Raw genomic sequence first — 21,540 nt, 5'->3', positions numbered from 1 at the left:
TGTCCCCCTCGGCCCCCCCATACTGAGGTTTCGAACAGAGATGGGCAAATGCTTTGATCACGCGGCCCCCGAGCCGGCTCTGCCTCCTGGTGTCGGTTATTAAGGTGGATTAGCGAGTCCAGTCCCTGGGGGCAAGCTGTGCTGTCATGAGACTGGAGCTCAGAATCTGAGGGTTGGCTCAAAAGTCAATAAACCCTCTAAAATCCCCCCAAAATCCCAGAAACCAGGAGCGTCTTGGAGTGCGGTGCTGAGTGCTTCGTGGGGTGACACGCTGAAGCACCACACGGGGACAGGTAACGTCCTAGGCGTGATCCCAGAGGACAAGCGTGGGCGGGGGCAGGGAGGCGTGTGGCTCTGCAGGGTGTGCGCGAAGCAGTCGCGGGCAGTTCGGCGTCTGAGGCCCTGTTGCTCTAGGAATGAGGTGGCCTTCTACGAGACGTGGTGACAGAGACAGAGTTGTCCTAGAGCAGGGCTCAGCAAGCCTCTTCCGCAGAGGACCGGAGCGTAAACGTCAGTCTCTGTCACAGGTCCTCGGCTGTGCCGTGTCACCCAAAGGCAGTACGTGTCATGTACCGAGCGTTTGTGTCCCCCCAAATTCCTGTGTCAAAACCCTCATTCCCAGAGGGTGGCATTAGGAGGCGTGGCCTTCGGGTGGTGACCAGGGTTAGAGGAAGTCACGAGGGTGGGTCCCATGAGGACTGGCACCCTTGTGAGAGGAAGAAACCGAGGAACCAGAGCTCACTGCCCACCACGCGAGAACCTAGTGAGACGGCGGCCGTCCGCCAGCCAGGGGCCGGGCGCTCGCCGGACACCCACTCTGCCGGCACCCTGGTCGTGGACGTCCATCCCCCAGAACCGTGAGAAGGCCTGCCTGCTGTCGAAACCCTCGGCCTGCGGCGTTTGGTTACGGCAGCCCCAGCTGATGGGACAGGCGAGCGTGCCTCCGTGACAGCGAAACTACACAGAGACACGACGTTTAAATGCTTCATCGTTTTCACGTTTAAATGCTACATCGTTTTCACGTTTAAATGCTACATCGTTCTCAGTGCTGTGGGAGATCATTCATTTGTTTTTCTCCCAAACACTTAACGTGAAAACTGTGCTTAGCTGGGAGCCATGCAAACGCCACAGCTGGATGGGATCCGAGGCCCTCAGAGTTTGCTCAGCCTCGTCCTGGAGCGGGGAGGAGGCCGCCAGCCGCTCCCAGGGATGCTGCTCTGGGTCGAAGCTGCTCTGGGTCGGGGCCTCTCGAGTTTTAACCGAAGCACCTGGGAGGAGGCGACCTGGGTCTTGCTGCAGAGAGGGGCCACGCCGAGGGTGGCCGTCCACGTGCCAGTGCTGAGTCGGCGCCTCACGCTTCCGTTCCTGCCCCGCCACGCACCAGCCGCCGGACCTCGGCCTGGGCGTTCTTGGCGGCACATGGGCACAGCCACCGGCCGCCTTCAAGGTTGCATAGGGCTCCGTGTGACAGCCACGTGAAGCGTGTTGCATCACATCGGCCCACAGCATACTTGCTCGTTAAGTCGGAGACCTTGCGGGAAGCTTCCGAAGAAGCAGCGTCGATAACTCTGGCGGGGAGAGCCTGGTGCCCTCAGATGCGAAGCAGCCCGGCCACCTGGCTCTTTGTCCCCAGGCAGCAACAGCGCCTCTGGTGGGAGCCACAGGGAGCCGATTTCACACCAACGCGAGAAGGGCCTTTCTGTGACTTCAGTTGTCCCCGGGGGAATGACCTGCCCAGCGTTCCCCCTGGGTGGGGATGTGTAGACCCCCCAGCGTGGGGACTTTGCGGAAGGGGCTGGAGTTGGGGCCCTGGCCCTGTTCTGCTCCTCAGGCCGGGGAGTCTAGGACACGTGAGCCCAGTTCTCTCGCTGCACGTGAGGGACGTGCCCCTCCCGCGTCCTGGCCCAAAGGAACGTGAGTTCCATCAAGGCAGATTCATTCAGGACTTGCTGCTTAAGTCGTAGAAACATCCAGAACCACTGTGAGGTCTGCGCTTAGCAGGAGAGCATCTTTAATGGTTCCAAAACCGGCCTGGCACACCGTCTTGTCTGTGGCTGAGTTGGGGGGACATTACAAGACTACTTGCTGCACTGGGTCACCCCCCTGGGCCTTCGTGTTACCTCCTCCTGCCCCCCATCCAGCCTGAGACCCCCCAGCATCACTCTCGCTGCTGACATGTAGGCAGAACGGGGTCAGCAGCCTCCTCCGTGAGGGAGACCGTACCGGAAGTCTGTCCATCTCCATCGGGGTATCAAAACTTTCCTGGGCGCCCCACCCGCCGGGACTCCGCTGACGGGCAGTCCCAGGCCACGCCGGCCGGAAGGTCGTGCAGGAGAGGGCTCGCGGTGGCAGCTGGGCCAGTGGGCAGCTCTGCCGCGTCTGTCCACCCCGCTGAGACCTGGGGCCCGGGCGCAGCGAGGAAGTAGGGCTGCCGCCTGTCGCCCCGTGAGGTGTTTATTTCCAACGTGGCCCCCCGGCATCGCGCCTGCTCTCCTGGTCCAAGGTAACTTTTAAAACGATTGGCGGATACCTGGAGGCATACGGTTAGCATGTAGGGGCCGGGACGAAGCTGCGGCTTGTGGGCCGGTCCACTGTGGCCGATGCTGCAGGCAGCTGGCCTTGGTCTGAAACGCCCGTTTGTTACCGGCAGCTCGGAAATGTGTGACGGCGGGAATTCGGTCTGCATTCCAGGACACACGGGGTCACGGAAACTGTCTCTCTCTTACTGGCGTGCAGAGGGCGGTGCCTGTCCTGAGTCAAGCCGAGGGGACCTCCAGGGCAGCGGGGAGGGGGCTAGCGTAGGGTGGAGGAAAAGCCTCGTCTGGAGCCAGACCCACCGGCTCCGGCCCAGCTCTGCCGCAAGGGGCCGCATGGCCGTGGGGAGCCCCGAGGACTTGTCGGGCCTTGATCTCCTCATCTGTAAAAGTGCTCTTGCCCGCGAGGGTTAACGGAGGGGAGGGCTGGGGCTCAGCCGTGGGGGACCCCCCCGTCCCTCCTGGTCTCCCTTTCTCTCCCTTCTCCCTCCTGTGTACCTCTCGACACCTCTGCTTTCTTCAGTCATGCATTTTTACCAAGCACCCCAAACTGTTTGCTTCTCCCCTCTTTCCCCCTTCTCCCCCATCACCCCGTCGGGGACCCACAACGGCACTCTCCCCCCGACCATCCGACTGGTGATGCATAAGAGTTGAGGTGACTGACTCCCCAAGAGCCCTGTCACAGGTGTGGGGCGCGGAGTGTTCCCGCCGAGTCTCCCCCAGGTGCCTCGCAAAGGCCGGGCAGAGCAGGGAGAGGCTGCAGAGGAAGAAGCAAACCCCCCCAGCAAGGGCGTCCCCCTCACCTGTCCTCCTGGGGCCCCACCCCCACGGCGTCCACTGGCACCTGCTGCGTCCCAGCGCAGTGCTGGGCCTGGGGATGGGACTCGGGTGAGGCAGCGCCCTGCCTGGGCTCACCGTCCACTCGGGGGGCATCGGCAGCACCCAGCTCAGAGCACGGCTTTGGGGTCAGCCAGCGCTGCATTAGAATCCTAGCCTGACCTCTGACCCTCAGTATCATCTCCAGTAGAGTGTGGGGGCAGCAGTACCACTTAGGGCTGTGGGGACAGCCCTGGCACGGAGCCAGACAGTAACCGGGAACTCAAGCATCACCAGGACTAGCCGGTAGCTGTGTTATCTGTCCCCCTCCCTCCCTGAGGAAGGGGCCCCCAGCCTGCCTTGGGGGGTCTACATCCTGCCCCACAAGGGCCGGGTATCTGGGCCTCCTCCCACAAGCCTGGGACTGGCGGCCACACCCCGGCTCCTCGGGGCCTGGGCTTGCCAGGCGTCCCCCCTCTGGCGCTCTCTGCCACCGACTTCCTGTTGGCTCTGTCGTCCCTCAGACGTTCGCCTTCTACCAGAATGGGCTTGTCTCTGGCCGTTCTGACCCAGGAGCAGGTGCCAGGGGTGTTTCAGGGACCCTGTTTCCCAAGATGGGTTTTGTGCTTGAGGGGACAGCACCCCAGCTCCCCTGACATTCAGGGTTACCGGGCCAGCAGCCCGGAGACTGGCTCAGCTGGGCTGGCAGCTTCCCTGCCGGACCCGGGCAAAGCCCGCAAGGCCGCCTGTCAGCAGGGCAGCTGCAGGCATCCTTCCTGCGAGGGGGCACGGCGGGCGCCCCAGGCCCCATGACCACTGGGCAGGCAGGTGGAGCGTAGCAGCCAGCAGAGGTGTCTGACGGCAACATAGTTCTCCACTGGAGCTGCCGGCTTCTGCTTTCATCCCTGGGGCAACGAGGTGCCCGGAGATCAAAAAGAGCTCTGCGGGGCCGCCTCTGTCCCCTCTGCGGGGGACTGGGGGAGGGGGTGCCAGCTGCTCAGCAGCCCCTTCGAGCTCCTGGAAAGATTCCTGCCATCTGCTGTCTCCCGGGACCCCTGGCCTGGCATTAGCCATCTCCAAGTGGAAAGTAGTAGGGGAAGGAGTGTGGGTCCCTGCCTTAAAAACAGAACGGAGAAGTCCCTGTTCCTCCCCCTGCAGGGGCGGGGCAACCGGAGGACCCCTGAGGCCCAGGGGCGCCCTGGGGTGGGGTGGGGGTGCAGGGAGCTCCCTGGTGCCTGGAGGACTTCCTCCCCGCCCAGAAAAGCCAGGTGCCTCTCGTGAGCGCTCCCCTCCCCGACCTGCGTTCACTGCTGGGCCCTGCAGGATGTCGGATGTCGGTGCAGGGCGTGCTTGCGGTGGCAGACCAGACCGGGGCAGCTCCCGGAGGCGGAGGCCAGGAGCAACGATGACACATTTGCTGAGTGAATGACTGAAGGGCCAGTGGCCTGGGTGCCGGGAATGTTTCTGGGGAGGCCAGGGCACATGTGGGCTGCTGTGGCTCATGCGGTCTGTGAAGCGCTGAGGTCCCTTCTACCCAGTGACAGGGGAGGGCCCTGCACGGCGCCCATCCACAGTGGTCACCGGGGCCGGAGTGGAGCTGGGGGGCCACGTCCAAGAGATAAGGCCCCCACCCCGTGGCCTGAGCCTCTGTTCCCTCTCAGGGGGGGAGGGCGGCTGTTCCCAGCAGTTGGAGCCTTGGGCTGCTGACCCCACAGACCCCTGGCCATGGCTGTGCACAACCCGGACCTAGCCGGGAGCCACAACGAGGCTTCTGCCTCTGCCCTCTGTGGGAAGACACCCAGCCTACGGGCCCATGAGACGGGTTGGGGTCTGGTGGGCTGCAGAGGGGGGTTGCAACGTTGCTTTGGGAAAGTTGGAATTCCTTGGCTGTGACCTTTTTTTCAGTTATGGCATTAATATCTGTGACCGGGGCTCCCTGCGCAGTCCAGACCTGGGCTCTGTGTCAGGTTAACGTATTTGTAGTCAGCCGACAGGCATTCGAATGTTGCTTTGAAAAGATTGAAATTTTCAGTCTGTGACCTTTTAAAGAAATTCTTAGTGGCCCATGGTCTTTGGGTGTTGTCTGACCACATGAGGTCCACGCTGCTTGGTGTCAGGTCAGCGTGTCACCGTGCTGCTAGGCTCCCCTGGCTCAGGCCTCGGGAGCTTGGAGGAGAGACAGACCTCTCTGTGGCAAAGGGCAGCGGTGCCAGCTGTGACCCCACCCCAGAAACATTGGCGCCCTCGTCACCCCCCTTCCATCTGAATCTGAGCAAGACCCAACGGTGCAGCTGGGAAACTAGCTGTTGACATTCCAGCAATGGGGCGTCCCCCGCTTCCTGCCCCAGATGACCCCCCAGGCAGAACCGATACTCCATGCGCACCCAGATTCGGCAGCCGCCCCCGTCACGGGCGCTCAGCCTTTGCCGCCACCCTACCCCCAGCAGAGGGGTGGGCTCCCGTCTCTCTGGGGGCAAGAGGAAGGGCGTGTTACGCAAGCACCTTCCGGATCGTGTGGTTTCCAGCGGTTGCACCTCTTCCTGACTCTGAGGCGCGCAGTCCCCACTGTGGCTGCCGCCAGCTGAGGCCTCGCAGAAGGCCATGGTTCCAGGCCGGGTGACAGTCACAGCAGTAATTTCGGGCTGCGGCAGGAGGGATTTCCAGCCATCGAGAAGCAACATGCAAAGTAAAGCCAGTTCGAGAAGGGGGCCTGGAGTCCAGCCCTGAGCCCCGAGGCTTCCAGGAAGATCACCGATGTTGGTCACGCCTGGCTGCACGAGCCTCAGCTGTCAGCGTCTGCTGAGCTGTACCACGTGGCTGGCTGCCCTGGGCCCTCAGTCCATCTGCAAACCAAAAAGATGAAGCCCCCGCCCCAGCAGAGCCAATTCCCCGTGGTCTCAGGGCACATGGGGAGGGAGTGACTGTGGGGACCGATCCATCGCTGGTGTCACAGTAGTGGCCTCTCAGCCAGGTAGCCCCACCTCCTGGTCCTCACACCCTCCCTCACGTATTAGGGTTGATCTTTGCGACCAATGGAACAAAACTTCCGATATTCAGTTGTAAAAGACGTTGCAGCTTCTCTGTCTCGGTTGGCCACCCTGGGGGAAGCCAGTTGCCTTGGCACGAGAGGGCAGGTGGCCAGGAACGGAGGCCCCAGCCTGCAGCCGTGCACGTAAGACTTGAGGAGAGAGGCTCCGAGCCCTAGTCCAGCCTCCAGATGAGACTGCAGCCCCAGCCGACATCCTGGCTGCAGTCTTAGGGTACACCCGAGCCAGAACCAGCCGCCAGTCAGTCCCCGATCCCAGCTCCAAAACCATGTGAGAAAGACTTATTGTTTTAAGCTGCCAACCTTGACACGTGTCAACAGATAATGCATACCATGTTATTGTTTTTAAGACCTTAGCTATTGAGTGACAAGCTTTCAGGGACCTTTGAGCTTCCAGGATGACCCTGACTTCGGATGCAGCCACAGAGGTTCCAAGAAGCACAGATACCCCCATGACACAGAGTCAGACCTACGTACGATAGTCATTCCTACAAGATGTTAGTCTTTTTCTGGGAAAGTGGGAAAGACAAGCAGCCTTCTGAGAACAAAGGAGAGAGAGGCAGCAAGAGAAAAGTAGACATGGCAAGTCTGCGAACCCCAAGAAGTGATCTTCTGGAAGGTAAGACCACTGCCGGGGAGTCGGCCAGCTCAGGGACTCACCTGTGCAGGAGCAGCTTCATCTGCCTTTCACACATGGTGCAAAGGTTCAGGGAGGAGCTGTGACGAGTGGCTTTCCAAGAAGCACTTCCGGGCTTTGGACTGGCACCTCCGCCCGTGGGGCTAGGCTCAGGCACATCCCAGCCCATGGCACCCCCCGCACCCCCACCCGTCAGCACATTGGATCCTGCCGTCATTTCACAGATGCAGAAACCGACACTTGAGAAAGATTGAGAGATTTGCCCAAGGTCATATGCCAATAAGGTCAGAGTTAGAATTCGAACCCAGGGCCAGATCTGGATGCTGGCTGGGCCTCACCGCCCTCCCCGGCACTGGAAGGACCTCCTTAGGTCACCTAGAGAGGGTGGACTCGCGTCATCAACCCAGCCCCAGAAGACGATAGAAGCGTGTGGCAGGGTCTGGCAAGACCTCGATTTAGAAACAATTACCTCCCCAGCGCTCAGAGCGCCGGCTTCGGATGGAGAAAGCTCGCGGAATGGAGCTGCCCGCCGCCCGGGTTCTGTCGTCCAGCATCTGCTGTGGAGAGACAAACACAGCCTTCTTTCCGGAAACCAGAAGTAGCTGCCGCCACTCCCTGGACTTACAATTCAGCGTGAAAGGCGGGTCCTGACCATGAAAGCCCCAGGCCACGCTCCTCCACTCACCTGGCAGTCCTGGCGTCCACGCGGGCCTGCGTTCATCACGCCCTCGGGCGTTAGTGTCCCCCGGCCGAGGCCGGAGCTAGGACATCATCATTCCCGTCGCTCTCCATTGGCCAGAGTGTGTGCGTGCATGGGTGTGTGTGTGTGCGTTCGAGGAGGTGGCACAGTCACAGCAAAGGACATGGATCCTGGGAGAAGCGAGGGCTGGGGACCAACACTTCAGTCTCCTACACCCTCATACCCTCCTATGCACATCAGCTGCCAGCTCAGTCACCCAGAACGTCTGGGTGACCAGAGCTGTCCCCAGCCAGGCACGATCAGAAAGTGTCTTCTGTCATCTTGTGTCACCGTCCGGATTCAGTCTTAGGTCTGCCTTTTCTTCGTGCTTTCTTGGTTTAAGTTGTGTGTTCATCTTCCTCTCCCTCCTGGGTGCCCTGAATCCTTCTCGTGCTGTTCGAGTGTCTCCAGTACAGGGAGAGACGGAGAGAGAGGGGGATCACTCACGGCTCCGGATTTTACTTTAGAGCTATAAAATATGTTTTGGGAACAATTGGGGGACCCTGAATATAGGCTGCATATCAGGCGTGACTACGGCCCTGAGGTCAGGAGAGACGAGCGCTTATTGTCAGGGAGGCACGCGGCGGTGCGCAGGGGCGAAGCCGTGAGACCGCAGCTCCCAGGGGTTCAGAAGCAGCGTGAGTGCGTGGGGAGAGAGAGAGGGACAGAAGGAGGAGGGCAGGGACGAGCAGAGGGGAGGAAATGCGTGCGAATGAGGCCGAATGTACGGTCGGTGGACAGGATGAAAAGTATGGGGGTGTTGCCGCTCTGGTTTCTCGCGACTTGCCTGATGTGTGAAAGGTGTTCAGAATCGTAGCTGGGGAGGACACAGCGCCCACAGGTAGAGCCTCCTGACTTTGGGTCCCTGCCATCGCCACCAGCTGGCCCTGTGAGGGGCCAGAGCTGGGACTTACTCGGCAGCTTTCCTCTGGGGCCCAGCACTTGCGTGTCGGTCTCGGCTCCCGTGAGAGCGCAGGCAGGCTTTGTGAGGATTCCCCGCTTCAGCTTCTCCCAGGATCCATCTGGGTGTTTGCTCAAGGTCACGCGCAGACCAGGCACAAGCGCAAGACGCAGAGGGACCCAGACTGTCCCTCCTGGGCCTGGTGTGCTGTTAGGTGGTTTCCGAAGCCTCTCTCTGCGGAAGGGGGCCCAGCTCTGCCTGCCTCCCCCGACCCCAGGACTGGCAGCACCCTCCCAGGCAGCATCCCGCATGCAAGCTCCTTGGGGTTGGCTGCTGGGTGGATGTACTCACTCCTGATTGGATGGTGGCGGCCGGGAGGTGTGCTCCGGGCAGGGAACTGGCCGCTGACTCCGAGGGAGCCTGGGAGTCCAGGCTAGGTAGGGCGGAGGAGTGGAACAGGTGGCCTCTTCAGGGACGCCTTGCTGGGTAACGTTGTCCTTGCACCCATAGCGGCCCTGGGCACCACCCCCTGGACGGAGAGGGCATTGCCCCCCAGAAAAGACTGCCCTTGTCCCAGTGCCTGGTGCGGGCGGCATCCCCCAGCCCTTCGTTACCCCGGGCGTTCTACCTACCACCCAGCCACTGCCCTGTGCTTTCTCCGGGGGAGCCTGCGGCAGGCCGAGTTGCAGTCATTCATTCATTCATTCATTCATTCATTCAGTGAATACCCGAGCATCTACTGTGCGCCAGCACAGCTGTGAACACAGCAGACGAAGAGCTGGCAACTGCGTGGGAGGGAAACAGATCATAAACGAGACAGGAGGTGAAGCACGGGGTGCATTAGATGGTGACGAGTGTTAGGGAGAAGTTGTGCAGAGAAGGACAAGGGGAATGTAGGGGAGACGGGGTTTGCAGTTTAAGGTAGGGTGTCCAGGAAGGGCCCTGTGAGGTGACCTTGGTATAAACAGGCAAAGATCGGGGGGCAGGGAGCCCTCAGGTGGATCTCGGGGGTCCAAGAGCTCAGGGGGGAAAAAAAAGCAGGTGCAAATGCCCCGAGGTTGGAGTGTCTGCAGGCCCATGGGACCCCAGGAGCACAGGGGTGGGGCGAGCGAGGGGGAGGCGGTGGGTGAAGTCCGGCAGGTCAAGGTGGGGCACAAGGTGGCTGTTGAGATTTGGGCTTTCACTCTGGGTAGAATGGGAAACCATTGAAAGGTTTTGAGCAAAGAAATGGCATCATCTGATTTATGTTCCAGAAGATTCTATCTGGCTCCTGTAAAGTAGACCATAAGGGGGAAAGGCGGAAGCCGGGAGACCCATCAGAGAGCTGTCGTGGGGCCCTACGAGAGAGAAGGTGGTGGCCCAGGCCAGGGAGGAGATGGTGGGGACCACTGCGAGAAACGTGGGGTTCCGGCTGTTTCTGAAGGTGATCGATGCCACACATTACTGAGCTGGGGACAGCTGCAACACCGGGCTGGGGGCGTGTCAGGAGCGCAGCCCGCTCTGTCGTGCCCAAAATAACGCCACGAACTCCGAGGCTCGAGACGGCTTTCCTCGCCCTGGTTTCTGCGGCTCGGGAGTTGGGGCACCGCTTGCCCGGGTCCTTTGCTTCAGGGCCTCGCAAGGCCGCGGGCAGAGATTTGGTCGGGCTGGCTCGTATGGAAGGCTCGACTGGGGAGGGATCCCCCCAAGCCCCCGTGTGGTTTAAGGGGTTCCCTCTCTCTGGGCTGTTGGCCAGAGGCCACCCTCAGTTCCTGACCATGTGGGGCTCTCCAGCATGGCAGCTTGCTTCCTTAGAGCCAGCAAGGGAGTCAGCTAGCAAGACAGAAGGCGTGGTCTGTGTCACCTATCATAGAAGCGATGTCCCATCCCCTGTGCCACATTCTGTTGTTGGAAGCAAGTCACGAGGTCTCATGCAGACCCAAGGGGAAGGGGCCACACGAGGGCATGAGTCTCAGGATCTGGGGGGTCTCAGGGCCTGTGACAAGCTGCTTCCTTAAAGCTGAGCCGCGGCTGGAGTAGGCGTCAGGGAAGGCGAGGCAGCAAGGCTGACCCTGGGTGATGCTGGCGCCACCTCCCAGGATGGGGAGCACAGTCCAGAGTTCTGAGTCCACAGACTCCCTCCGGGACCCCTGTGTCTGCATTGTTTGGGCAAGTGCTCCCCGCGCCTCAGAAAGGCAGTCAGGGGGAGCGGAGGGCCCCCGTGACCCGATCGTCAGCCCCGTCCGAGCCCCCAAGGGTCTGTCTGTCTGTCCGTCTGTCCGTCTGTCTGATGAGGGACGTGCAAATGCTCCATGGACGGGACCGTCACCTCACAGAGCCTCCCGGCCACACCTGAGTGGAGTGTCTTGACCACCTCCCCTCTGCCTCTGCTTTTCCTCCAGAACCTTCCCTCGGTGAAGAGCAGAGCAGGTGAGGACACGCGAGGCCAGCCCCATGTATCCGGAATCGACCACGGGCTCCCCGGCTCGGCTCTCCCTGCGGCAGACGGGCTCCCCCGGCATGATCTACAGGTGACGCCCACCCCCCAGGTCCCCAGAGCCAGCGGTTCCTCTAAGAGGGGTCCCGAGGCCACTGTCCTCCCACTGACTGGGAGGAAAGGACCGAGTGAGGCCTGCAGGGCAGCGACGTGCGTTTCCTCCAGGGGAAGGGCCGGAAGGTTCTAAGGCCAAAGCGGAAAAGGAAAACCCAAGATTTTCTGGGTGGGACGGAGCCAGGACTAGACTCCCGCCTTGTCCCCGCCTCTCCTGAAATGTCCCACTGGGGGCAGCGGAGGCCCGAGAGTCAGTGGGGGGTCCTTCCGGGCCTCCGCTTCTCTCATCTTACACATCGAGGCTCCTGGAGACCCCGTGGCCCCCTCCCTGATGCCGAGTGGGGCTCAAGACCTTGCAAGCCCCTGGGAAGCCGTGTCTACCCATCTTCAAACGTGGGAAGGGCGGGGTCGGCCAGGCGCTCACTGGTACCCCAGACCGCCTCCCCAGGGGGCCGCTTCCAAATCCGGCTCTGGCCTTCCGTTTGGATCCACCCCGGGCGGGACCACAGGGAGAGTGAGCAGGAAGCACGGGGTGAGCACCGCTGGCTCCATGCCGGGAGCACAGACCCAGACAGCGGTCCCCGCCACTGTCAGGAAAGACTGGGGCTCGGGTGGGAGCGGGGTGGGGGGGCTGTCAGCGCTCCAGCGGTTGGACCTTTCTAGATGATTGTCAGGGCCTGAGCCACAATGGGTGTCCATGGAAATCACAGGGAAAAGGGGTGTCCCTCCTTCAGCGTCCTAAAAAGAACCCCACGGTCACAGGCAGACTTGCCCGCGAGTGGGGTGACGGGCATGTCTTGGTTTGAGGGTTTTCAACTGTTGTCCTAAAGCATATTCCATTAAAACCAAATGGCCCATCCCAGGGTCCCGTCCCGCCTGCAGTCCCCACTCCGGCGGGGCGAGGCACGCATGGACGGCCCCCCAAGTGCCAACGGAACGGGCCTCTGCCTCCCTGCGCCACTGGGTGGCGCTGCCGCCGAGCGCTCGGTCCCGGCGCATCCTCCCGCCAGCCCTGAGCCGAGCGGGGTGGGGCGGGGCCGCGGGGTGTCGCGGATGCTTCCGGGCGGGCACCTCCCTGTGGTTAATCCGTTTGTGGACTATCTCTCTTTTCTCCCTCTCCTCTCTCTCTTCCATTGCTGTCCGCAGTACTCGGTATGGGAGCCCCAAAAGACAGCTCCAGTTTTACAGGTAACGAGCCCTCCGTTTCCCTAAACCCGCGAGCTGAAGGCGGGGGACCTGGTGGGGGGGCCAGGCGCCCAGGTCGGGGCGCTGATGGTTCCTCGGAGGTAAAGTCCCCCAACGAGGTCCAGGCTCCAGTTCTCCCTGGGTGCCCACCCACGGGCGTTTGTGACGGCCGATGGAAAATGTGAAGTCGGGTTTGTTGTGCTGATCTAGAATCTGCTTCACTTTACGTCCTCAGGCAGCAGGGCAGGCGTCTCCCGCGGTGTGCGTCTCAGGTCCCCAGAGTAAAAGGCGGGGCGGCCCCTCCCCCACCGCAGGCTCCTTGGATTTGAGCTGATTTGCAGCCTGCAGAGCTCTCTGAGTGATCAAAGGCCAGCACCTTCTGGGGGGTGTGGCCCCTACGTGACCTGGAGGGTGTGTGGGGGACTCTGGGACTCTGATCTGGGCCAGCGTCTGTGCCCGGAGGGACGGGGAACCGCGGGGATGAGCGTGGCAGTCAGCAGGGTCCTCTGAGCTGTCTCTTCCTAACCTGCATGGTGGGAGGTGTCCCATGAGGACACACGCTTCCTGGAAAGTCACTCTAGAAATGTTGACGTTTTTCCCTGTCAGCAAAATGTCATGGTACAGAACCCGCCAGTCCGTGCCACCAGCCTTGGGGCGTGTGTGGGGCTCGTCGTGGCTCTTGGGGGCAGGGTCTTGGTGTCTGTCGTGCGTCTTGGCATTCAGGCCTGGCGTCGCACACACCCCCCAGTGACGGGGCGTGGGACAGCTACTGCCAACTCACCAGGAATCTTGGGCAGTGGGTACAGTGCCGGCGCTGGATTCCGTATGGCTGTGTCCTTCCCACCGCCCTGGCGCCTCTGGACGTGACCGTGGGTCTCGGTCCTCAGGCTAACTTTGCCGCCGCTCCCAAGCAGTCTCACTCCTTACAGAGACCTCCAAAGGGGTAACCAGGTGTTTGATCCTACTGAAACTTTTGCTAGATAAGATTTTGCCTGCAACAGGTTGGAATGTGGGCTTGCAGATGCATTTATTGGGTGAACGTCTGTCGCGTATGTATACAACAGCACAACATGTCAATGGGTGACGTGCGTCCCAGCAGGATCTGACCAGTGAAATCGAACATGCGCTCAAACTGCATCCTCAGACACCCCGAGCCCACCTCACACCTGGAAGGAAAGGAGTGAGCAGACGAAGCAGGCAGGGCAGCCGGGGCCCAGACCCGCCAGCGCCAGTGCCGCGGGAGGGGCAGAGGGCGGTGTTGAAGTGAGTGTGTCACGCCCCTCGCTGGCCCTCCAAACGCCGCAGGTCCAAGGTCTTGTCCACCCCTCTGGGGACCGTCCGTATGAGCATCCTGTCCCCACCAGGCCTCCTTGCCCTGGGGGCAAGCTCCGCTGGAGAACTGTGTTCCCACATCCCTCCCCACCTCCCGGCTCCTGTCTGGTGCCGCAGGCTCTGGCCATCCTGCCTTTGGATCTCCAGTGTGGTTTCTTCATGGACTCCCGGTGTTTCTGGTGGAGCCTCTGATGATGACCCCCAAGGAGGTGGGATCTTTGCCAGGTACTGGGTGCCACTCCCAGTGGGGCATCCTTGTCACCCGGGCACTGACATGGCCCCCGATGGTTATTTACATCAGCAGAGTGGAAGCCCCTCCTGTAATGAAAGGGTGTTCACAGCCGCCCTGCCCTCAGGCAGCCCACAGATGACCGTGGGAACCAAGACCCCCTACGCCTCAGCTATTACCCAGAATGCCGCACGGCAGACAACCCCAAAACTCAGTGCGGGACGGCAGGAAGCATCTGCTTCTTGCTTAGGTGCCGGTGATTTGACTAGACTCAGCTTGTTTGGGCTGGGCCCGGCTGTGGGTGCAGGCTGAGTTCAGGTGCTCATCTCTTCTGCCCCCTTACCCGGGGCTGTCCCAGTCTCGTGGCAGAAGCGCCAGAGGCAAAGCAGAAACATGCGCTGTCTCCGAAGGCCTACCCTTAGGTCCGGTGCACTTGTCTGCACTTCTCATTCTTTCGGCCAAAGCAAGTCTCGTGACCCAGCCCAGTGTCAGAGGGCAGGGAAGATGCTCTCCTCCCAGCGCCCACCCCGCCCCCGCCGCGGGAAGGACCAGTCACGTGATGCGGAGAGGGGGAGAGGGGCAGCAGCTCTATACAATGTACCCCAGAGCCCGGATAACTCCAGTGGCATCTGGGAGGTCAAAGGCGTCCGGGCAAACTCCGGAGGGCCACTGGGCTTCTGAGGAGGGCAGGGTCCCAATGGAGAGTCCAGGGGGTGCTTCACGCAGGAGGCAGCACAGGGCCTCTGAGCTGGACCTGGACAGGACAGAATGAGGAAGGACATTCCAGTAGATGCAGCAGCCCGAGCCACACCTCGGAGAGGTACACGGAGAACAGGAAGTGGCGTCTGCAGAGACAGACTGTCCACTGGAGATGGGCTGGAGCGTGACGAGGGCCAGACTGTGGAGGTAGACGGGGGTCTGATGCGGGAGGGCCTGAATGCCAGGCGAAGGCGCTTGGCGGCATTCGGTGGGCGCTGGGGAGCCATCGGCGGTGTCCAAGCAAGGCGGGGACCTGAGCACCTTTGTAGGAAGGGAGCCAGGAGCAGCGAGTACGCAGGACAGACAGGCTCAATGTGGGGGACCCGGAGAGATGGGGAGGGGCCGAACTGCAGCGACCACAGGAAGGGGAGTGAAGGGGCACAGTGCACAGAAACAGGGCGTCAGTGGCCCAGGGGAAGGACTTGGGTCTCGTTCAGATCATATCAGGCTGATGACCCAACAGCGAGGCCCAGGGCCACCTCCAGCCAAGGGGGCACGTGACATATTGGGCTTGGACCTTTGAGTAAAACCGTCCCATTTCCATCTCTGAGGCCTTTCCAGATAACACCCACCGCCAGTCACCTCCCGCTCCGCGCCCTCACCAGGCCTCACATTCGTGCACTTTCTACCCAGCCCGGGGCAGAGATTCCCCGTCACCCAGCCCGGTGGCAGGCGGCAGCCACCTGTTGCAGGCTCATCGCGGGGTAAACGGCTCAGCCTCCATCCAAAACCCACTCACACTGGCCGCCTTTCTAGATGGACTTTCTGACATCATGGGGTAACCCGAAGTGCCCCTGGAGTCGTGACCCTAGAATGGGGTCTCGGCATAGCCTGACCCCAAAGCTCAGCTCATCCTCAAAGCACCTTCCCAAACCCGTTCAGGACGCGCTGTGAGGGGAGTCCCCGTACCCTGCATGGGGAGTGTAGCGGAGTGGTGTCCAATAGCAGGCTTCTGGAACCTTCCAGAGCCATTCGTGGGTACTGGAGGCACAGCCCAGTGGTGATGGGGGGAAACCTATCTGCATGTGCTAAGGAGAGGTCTCCTGAGACCCCAACCCCTTCACGTGGGTGGTGGTCACGTGCTGTGCCACCCGGGCTCCCCCTGCCCGCCCCCGGCAGACACAGCTGGGGAAGTGGCGGGCAGGGGCTGCAAGCTGGAGTCCCGCCCCAAATAACGAAAAGCCCGCCCGCCCCTCTCCACCCGTGGTTCCCGGGGCGTGTGCCTGGCACTTGGGGTGTCAGTGGAGGCAGGGTCTGGACCTGAGGGGCCTGCAGCACCCCGGCCAGCGCCCCCAGCCAGCCCCAGTGCTGGAGCCGGCCTGGCCAGCCACATGGCGGATGTGCACTTGCCTGGGCTTTCCGGGGCAGTGGTGCTCGTGAATAATTCAGCCTCTTTCACCGAGACGAAAATGCCCTAATAGGACTAATGGGCTCGCTGACTCCAAGCCCGACCCCAGGGGACGGTCTTCATTCACCAACCGCCTCTGCCTTCTGCAGTGACACTGCCTAATGAAACAGCCGCTGCACTAGCTCCTGAGAGCGGCTGGTGAAGCTAACAAACTAGACTGTCCTTAGCGAGCGGACTCCGGAGGCCAGGTGAGTGGCCCCGTCGACACCCGGAATCGCGCAGCGCCTTCTTCGGGGGTGCTGCCCGGGACCAGCATCCCGGGAACGGAATAACGGAGGGGGGGTGTTCAGGGGGTGCACTTGGCTGCTCAGAAATTAGACCCTCAATATTTTCCAAAGCAAAAAAAAAAAAAAACCTCCCCAAAAGTGGCCGAGGAAGGGGGGGCGGGCAGGCCACCACCGAGCCTGCTTGCTCCGGGGCCCCGCGGGCGGGGACCGTCTGTCCGCCATCTGCCCGGGCACCCGCTTGCTCCCCGCCGGGCTCACCACCAGGATGCAGCGTTTTCAGGCTTCCGGGTGACAGCAGGACATCTGGGGGCTGGCCGGACGCACGCAGGCCTGAGCGCCGGGCTGCTGGGCCGGGCCTTGGCTTGCCGGCCGCGCTGGAGCAAAAACGCTTGTGCTTCTGCCCTGACGCCGCTTCCCTCCGCCTTCCCGCTTCCAGGAGCTCGGGCCGCTTTCCCCAACGTCCAGACGAACGTCGCCGTGGGAAAGAGGTGTCCGGGCTCATTCCCGCACCTCGCGCTTTGGCGGCTTCCGGTAGACAGACCCCAGTTCAGAAATTCCAGGTGAAGGCTCTCCAGGGAGGTCAGGCTCCCAGTCACTTAATGAGGTCGGCGGCTCGTCTCCTCTTCCTGAGTCACGCGCTCATGGGCGTGTGAGTCCCCCGAGCGCCCCCCCGCCCCCCGCCCTCCGCAGGAACGGATCTGCAAGAGGCAGGCCCCAGGCGGGAAGAACCTTGGGCGCCCCGTAATTAGTAATGGCTATTGAAGAGGGAGAGATTTGGGGTCACTGTGCTTTCCAGCTCTGAGAAGGAGTGAGGGGGCTGGCAGGAGCCCCAAGGACAGGCTGAGCTTGCCCTCCCTCCTCCCAGCACTGTCCTCCTGGGGGCCCTTTGTCCGAGGACCCGACCCTGCCCCATTCGCCTTCAGAGGAAGCAGGAGTAAGCTCCAGCATGAGAAGGACACGTCCTCTCCCGCTGGCCGCACTGGCGGCTGTCGGGGTCCCTCTGTGCTGTCCGTGTCCTTCCTCCTGTGGGGCCACACCTCCCTCCAGGACCTCAGGAAGGGAACGCTTCCCAGCCACACCTTGCCCTGCGCCCTGTGCCCGTCTGGTTAGGAAAGTGTGTCCTCTGCAACACAGGGTCACTATCAACACCCGCGTTTCAACCCTGCGAACACCTTCCAGTGACGCTGGCACCTGCATGGCTCGTGTCCCTCGAGCCCGTGTCACGGCTGCCCTCTCGCGAGGCCTGCCCTGCCTGCCGGCCCCCGTACCCTCCACCGTGTTTGGTGAATCTTTGTCCTCATGCCATTTATCATACCTGGTGTCATATCCCACGCCTCGTTGCTGGCGGCCACCTGCCCACACAGGGCTCCTGCTGCAGCACCGGCCCCTGCCCAGCTGTCCAGGCTGGTTCCATGCAGCCTGAGGCAGCCTATGAAGAGGCCTCTGCTTGACCCACTTCACGGCCATGGAGACTGAGACTTAGAGCCACCTAGGCACCTGCCTGCCTCGCACTGAGCGGGTGACAGTCAGAGCACTTAGCCACACTGTCATCCCAGCCCCGGGGCCTTGACCAGGCTTCCAGAGCCGATCTAAACCAGGGCACTTTTCCATGGGTGACATCTTGAAAGCTAATGGCTATCGATCTCGGCCTGGCTGGGCCCTGCCTTTCGGGCAGAGCCCCTGCAGCTGCAGCCAGCCCACTGGTCTCCCCGAACGCAAGCCCCGGGGAAGACAGGACCAGCCTGCTTATGCCCCCCACACAGGGCTGGCAGCAGGCCACACAGTGGCCTCTGAAAGCAGCTGCCTGGCTCTGGCCTGAACGTGCTTGGAGGCGGGGAGGGACAGAGCTGCCGCTGCTGCCTTCCCTAAGACGACCCGCCACCCCGGCGCCGGCCACTCTCCCGCCCCCAGAGCCCCCTCGCCTCCCAGCCCTTCCCGGGGAAAATCAGACTTCTCGTCCCTTAAGGACACCAGAGCTGGGGACAGTGCTGGTTCCTCCAACTCCCAGGGCCAGGCCCAGGGTCCCGCTCTGCAGCTGACCCAGCTGAAATGGCGGCTGCCCGTCTCGCCTTCACTCTTGGTCACGGTAATGGTGCTGGGGCCACTGTGCTGGCACCTGGGCCAGGGCAGAGGGCAGTGGTCAGGTGCAGGGAGGATGTCCCTACACTGCAGACCACCCCAACCCCTGTGACCATGTCCTTGTGACCAGTCAAGGATGCTACAGACGTGGACACAAGCGCAGAGCACCCTGTGTCGATTCACTCACTTTGCGAATCAACACAAATGGCCACACTCTGTACATGCCCCCACCCCGGCCTTCGCCCACTGGCTCGTAGGGCACGTTGCATTCAGCCCATGTAGAAATTCCTCGCCCTTGGAGGCTGCACAAGTCCCCCTTGTACGACTCATTTCCATTGATGTCCCTATTGATGGACATCTGTGTTGTTTTTCATTTCTGAGGAAGTGTCGCCAGCATTTGGGACGTGGCTCTTAACATTCCCTACTGAGCTTATCCCGCCTGTCACGCCCCCTCACGTGCATCCCGCTCAGCCTTTCTGCTGCAAGAATTTGTGGACTGTGACATACTTAGTGACCGCGGAGCATGGAGCCCACAGCTCTGCCGGTGCGATGGTGCTGTCTCCAAGCCGAGAGTGTGTGTGGGTGGCAGTCCCATTCCAAGGCTTGTGAACGGACGAGCGGGGCCTTCCTGGGGTGCGCCCCCTGCACGTGGGAGTGTGAGGCGCCGCCTGGCATAACCGTGCTGGAGTTTGCTTCCGTGACAGGTGCGCTCATGCTGCTCCCTTGCCCGGGCCTTACCCGAGAACACCTCCAGAGGGCGGCATGCTGTCATGTCTTCGGCTTTGGAACTCAGGCTCTCTGCATGCTTTGTGGCCCGTTTTTATTTGGAGTGGCCTGAGCTGTCCCACCTGGAGTGCAGCTTTGCCTGTGCCTAACCCATGTTGTGGGGGGCAGAGAAGGGGGGATTAGCCAGAATCCCCAGGCGCCACGTCCCTGCACCCCCTGCCCCCGGGCCAGTGTCCAGCCTGAGCACTGGGGACAGCGGCACACTCGCTAACCCGCCGCCACCCGGCGTTCCCCGCCCGGACAGTGACAGCTCCCAGGCCAGGCGGTGCCATGTTGTCCATGACGTACAGCGAGAGCCTGAGGAGCGTGAGCAGCAGGTGTCACTCGGACTGGGCCCTGCACCCCGTCCGCCAGACCGACACGCTGGAGCTACAGCGGCTGCGGGAGGTACGGGCGGCCGCCCAGGCCAGGAACATGGAGAGCTTCCTCCGCATGCACGGCCTGTCCCTGGACAGCTGCACTGCGCGGCGCACGGGCATGAAGTACCGGTAAGGGCCGCGCGGGGCCGGGCGGGGCGCACACAGCCGGGGCAGGTCCTGCGAGGGCCCAGGAGACCGGATACTCATGGCGCGTCGCGGTAAATCTCTGTGTCTAAAACTTGCAATCTCGTAGTAGAAACGTGTAAGCGAGGAGTTACTTTGTCATTGCGACGAAGTAACTATTAGGGGCTCACGACACAGGAATTAGTGACGAGGCCTTGTTTATCGTCTCGCTCGATCGGCAAATCCATCTAGAAACCCAGGGGCAAAGGTGTGCCCCGTTCTCATCCTAAAATTGGGCTGTCCTCGTGGGACATGGTCTGCAACAGGTGGCCTCTGGACTGGCTACTGTAGCTCTGGCAGCGAAGGCTGTGAGTTCAATGTCCGTGTTCTCTGGATGACAGGCACGCTGAGCTATTCGGAACCTCAGAAGGACGTCATTAGAAATCAGCATCTGGGACAGCACTCTGGCCGGCCCACTTTCTGCTCTGAAGGCATCGGAAAGGCTGGGGCCCCAGAGCTGCATTCTCGTTCATAAACTGCATGTTCGCTGCTATACCTTCCTTGAGCCTCCCAGGGACAGGCCCTCGCCAGAGCCAGTAGGCCAGCGGGGACCCTCTCTGCCCAGTCTCTGGACCGCTGCCGGATTTACCAAATAAAAATACGGGATAAGGATGTCCCCTGCAACATTTGGAGCATCCTTATACGGAAAATATATATATATTCATTGTCTAGGTGAAGTTCAGATTGAACTGGGTGTCCTATATTTGGCCTGACACCCTCAGAATTTGGCTCCCACCTAACAGAAGCCCTGGGGTTACCTGGCTGGTCTCTGGAGAGTAGAGCGGAGACCGGCCCTGCGGCTTTAACATTTTCTGCTAAGGACAATGCTTTTGGCTCATTGTTTGACTAAAGTGCCTGTGGTTTAAAGAAACAGAACAGTTCTGCCCGGATCCATGAGCTGGCAGAATCCCGACGCTCTGTAAGTCCAGCTGTATGAGGAGGACAGAGGGTCAGCTAGTTGGCCCCAGCGAGCACCTCATTCTGATGGAAATTTCTCAAGAGGGAGAGGAGACACTGCATTTTTCTTTTTTCTGGCTAGTCATTGGTACTTTGCATTAATTCAGCCAATGTTTGTGGAAGGTCGACATGGCTGCAGGCAACCAGCAAGATGCGGTTTGAACTGGACTAACCGAGTCCCCACCCTAAGCAGTAAAGGAGGCCAGGACAGCTGAGACCCGACCATCTGAAGGCGGCCACTTGAAAATGTGGGAAGAACCTTCCAGGCCAAGGGTTAGGGGCATGTCTGAGGAGAGGAGCAGGCAGAAGGCATGAGGCAGGCGGGGGCTAGAGCCTGCGGAGAGCCCAGCTCCCTCCACTGTGGATACGACTGGGGTGAACTGTGTCCCCCAAAACCTCACGTCTACCTAGCACCTCAGACTGTGATCTCATTCGGACATAGAGTCTTCACAGATGTAATTAATTAAGATGAGGTCACCGTGGAATGGGGTGGGCCTTCAGTCCAATGACTGGTGTCCTTATAAAAAAGCCGTGTGAAGACACACGTGGAAGAGGGCATGGGACAGCGGAAGCAGAGACTGGAGCACTGTGACCACCATGTGACCACAAGCCGAGGATGCCTGCAGCCCCCCGACGCCAAGAGAGGCAGGAAGGACCGTCCCCTAGAGCGCGTAGAGGGGTCCCAGCCCTGCCGACTCCTTGACCCCAGACCTCTGGGAGAGAACTCACTCCTGTTGTTCGAAGCCCGTTGTTATAGACTGTTGTTCGAAGCCCGTTGTTATAGACACCCCGAGAGGCTCACACGAGCAGGGAGACAGGGACAAAGCTCTCAT

At 61.2% G+C, this 21,540-nt stretch overlaps 1 protein-coding gene across 4 annotated transcripts in view; it reads left to right on the top strand.

Moving 5' to 3' along the window:
* The window catches only part of KCNAB2 (potassium voltage-gated channel subfamily A regulatory beta subunit 2), a 78,301-nt gene that overhangs the window by 18,794 nt on the left and 37,967 nt on the right, over positions 1-21,540 (top strand). For 2 of the 4 annotated variants that reach the window (XR_001517115.2, XM_006914399.3), the window contains exons 2-3: positions 11,055-11,183; positions 12,350-12,391. Coding sequence is in view for 3 of the 4 variants with exons in the window: in XM_006914399.3 (XP_006914461.1) it covers positions 11,107-11,183; positions 12,350-12,391 (119 nt within the window). In the remaining variant the exon portion in view is untranslated. Of the gene's footprint in view, positions 1-11,054; positions 11,184-12,349; positions 12,392-19,309; positions 19,697-21,540 lie in introns of those variants that run through there. The other 2 variants (XM_006914398.3, XM_025048587.1) reach the window with 2 other exon arrangements.

Source organism: Pteropus alecto, unplaced genomic scaffold (assembly GCF_000325575.1).
Source record: "Pteropus alecto unplaced genomic scaffold, ASM32557v1 scaffold125, whole genome shotgun sequence".
Taxonomy (NCBI): domain Eukaryota; kingdom Metazoa; phylum Chordata; class Mammalia; order Chiroptera; family Pteropodidae; genus Pteropus; species Pteropus alecto.
Note: the sequence above shows the minus strand (reverse complement) of the source record. Positions and strands in the feature narration are given on the sequence as shown.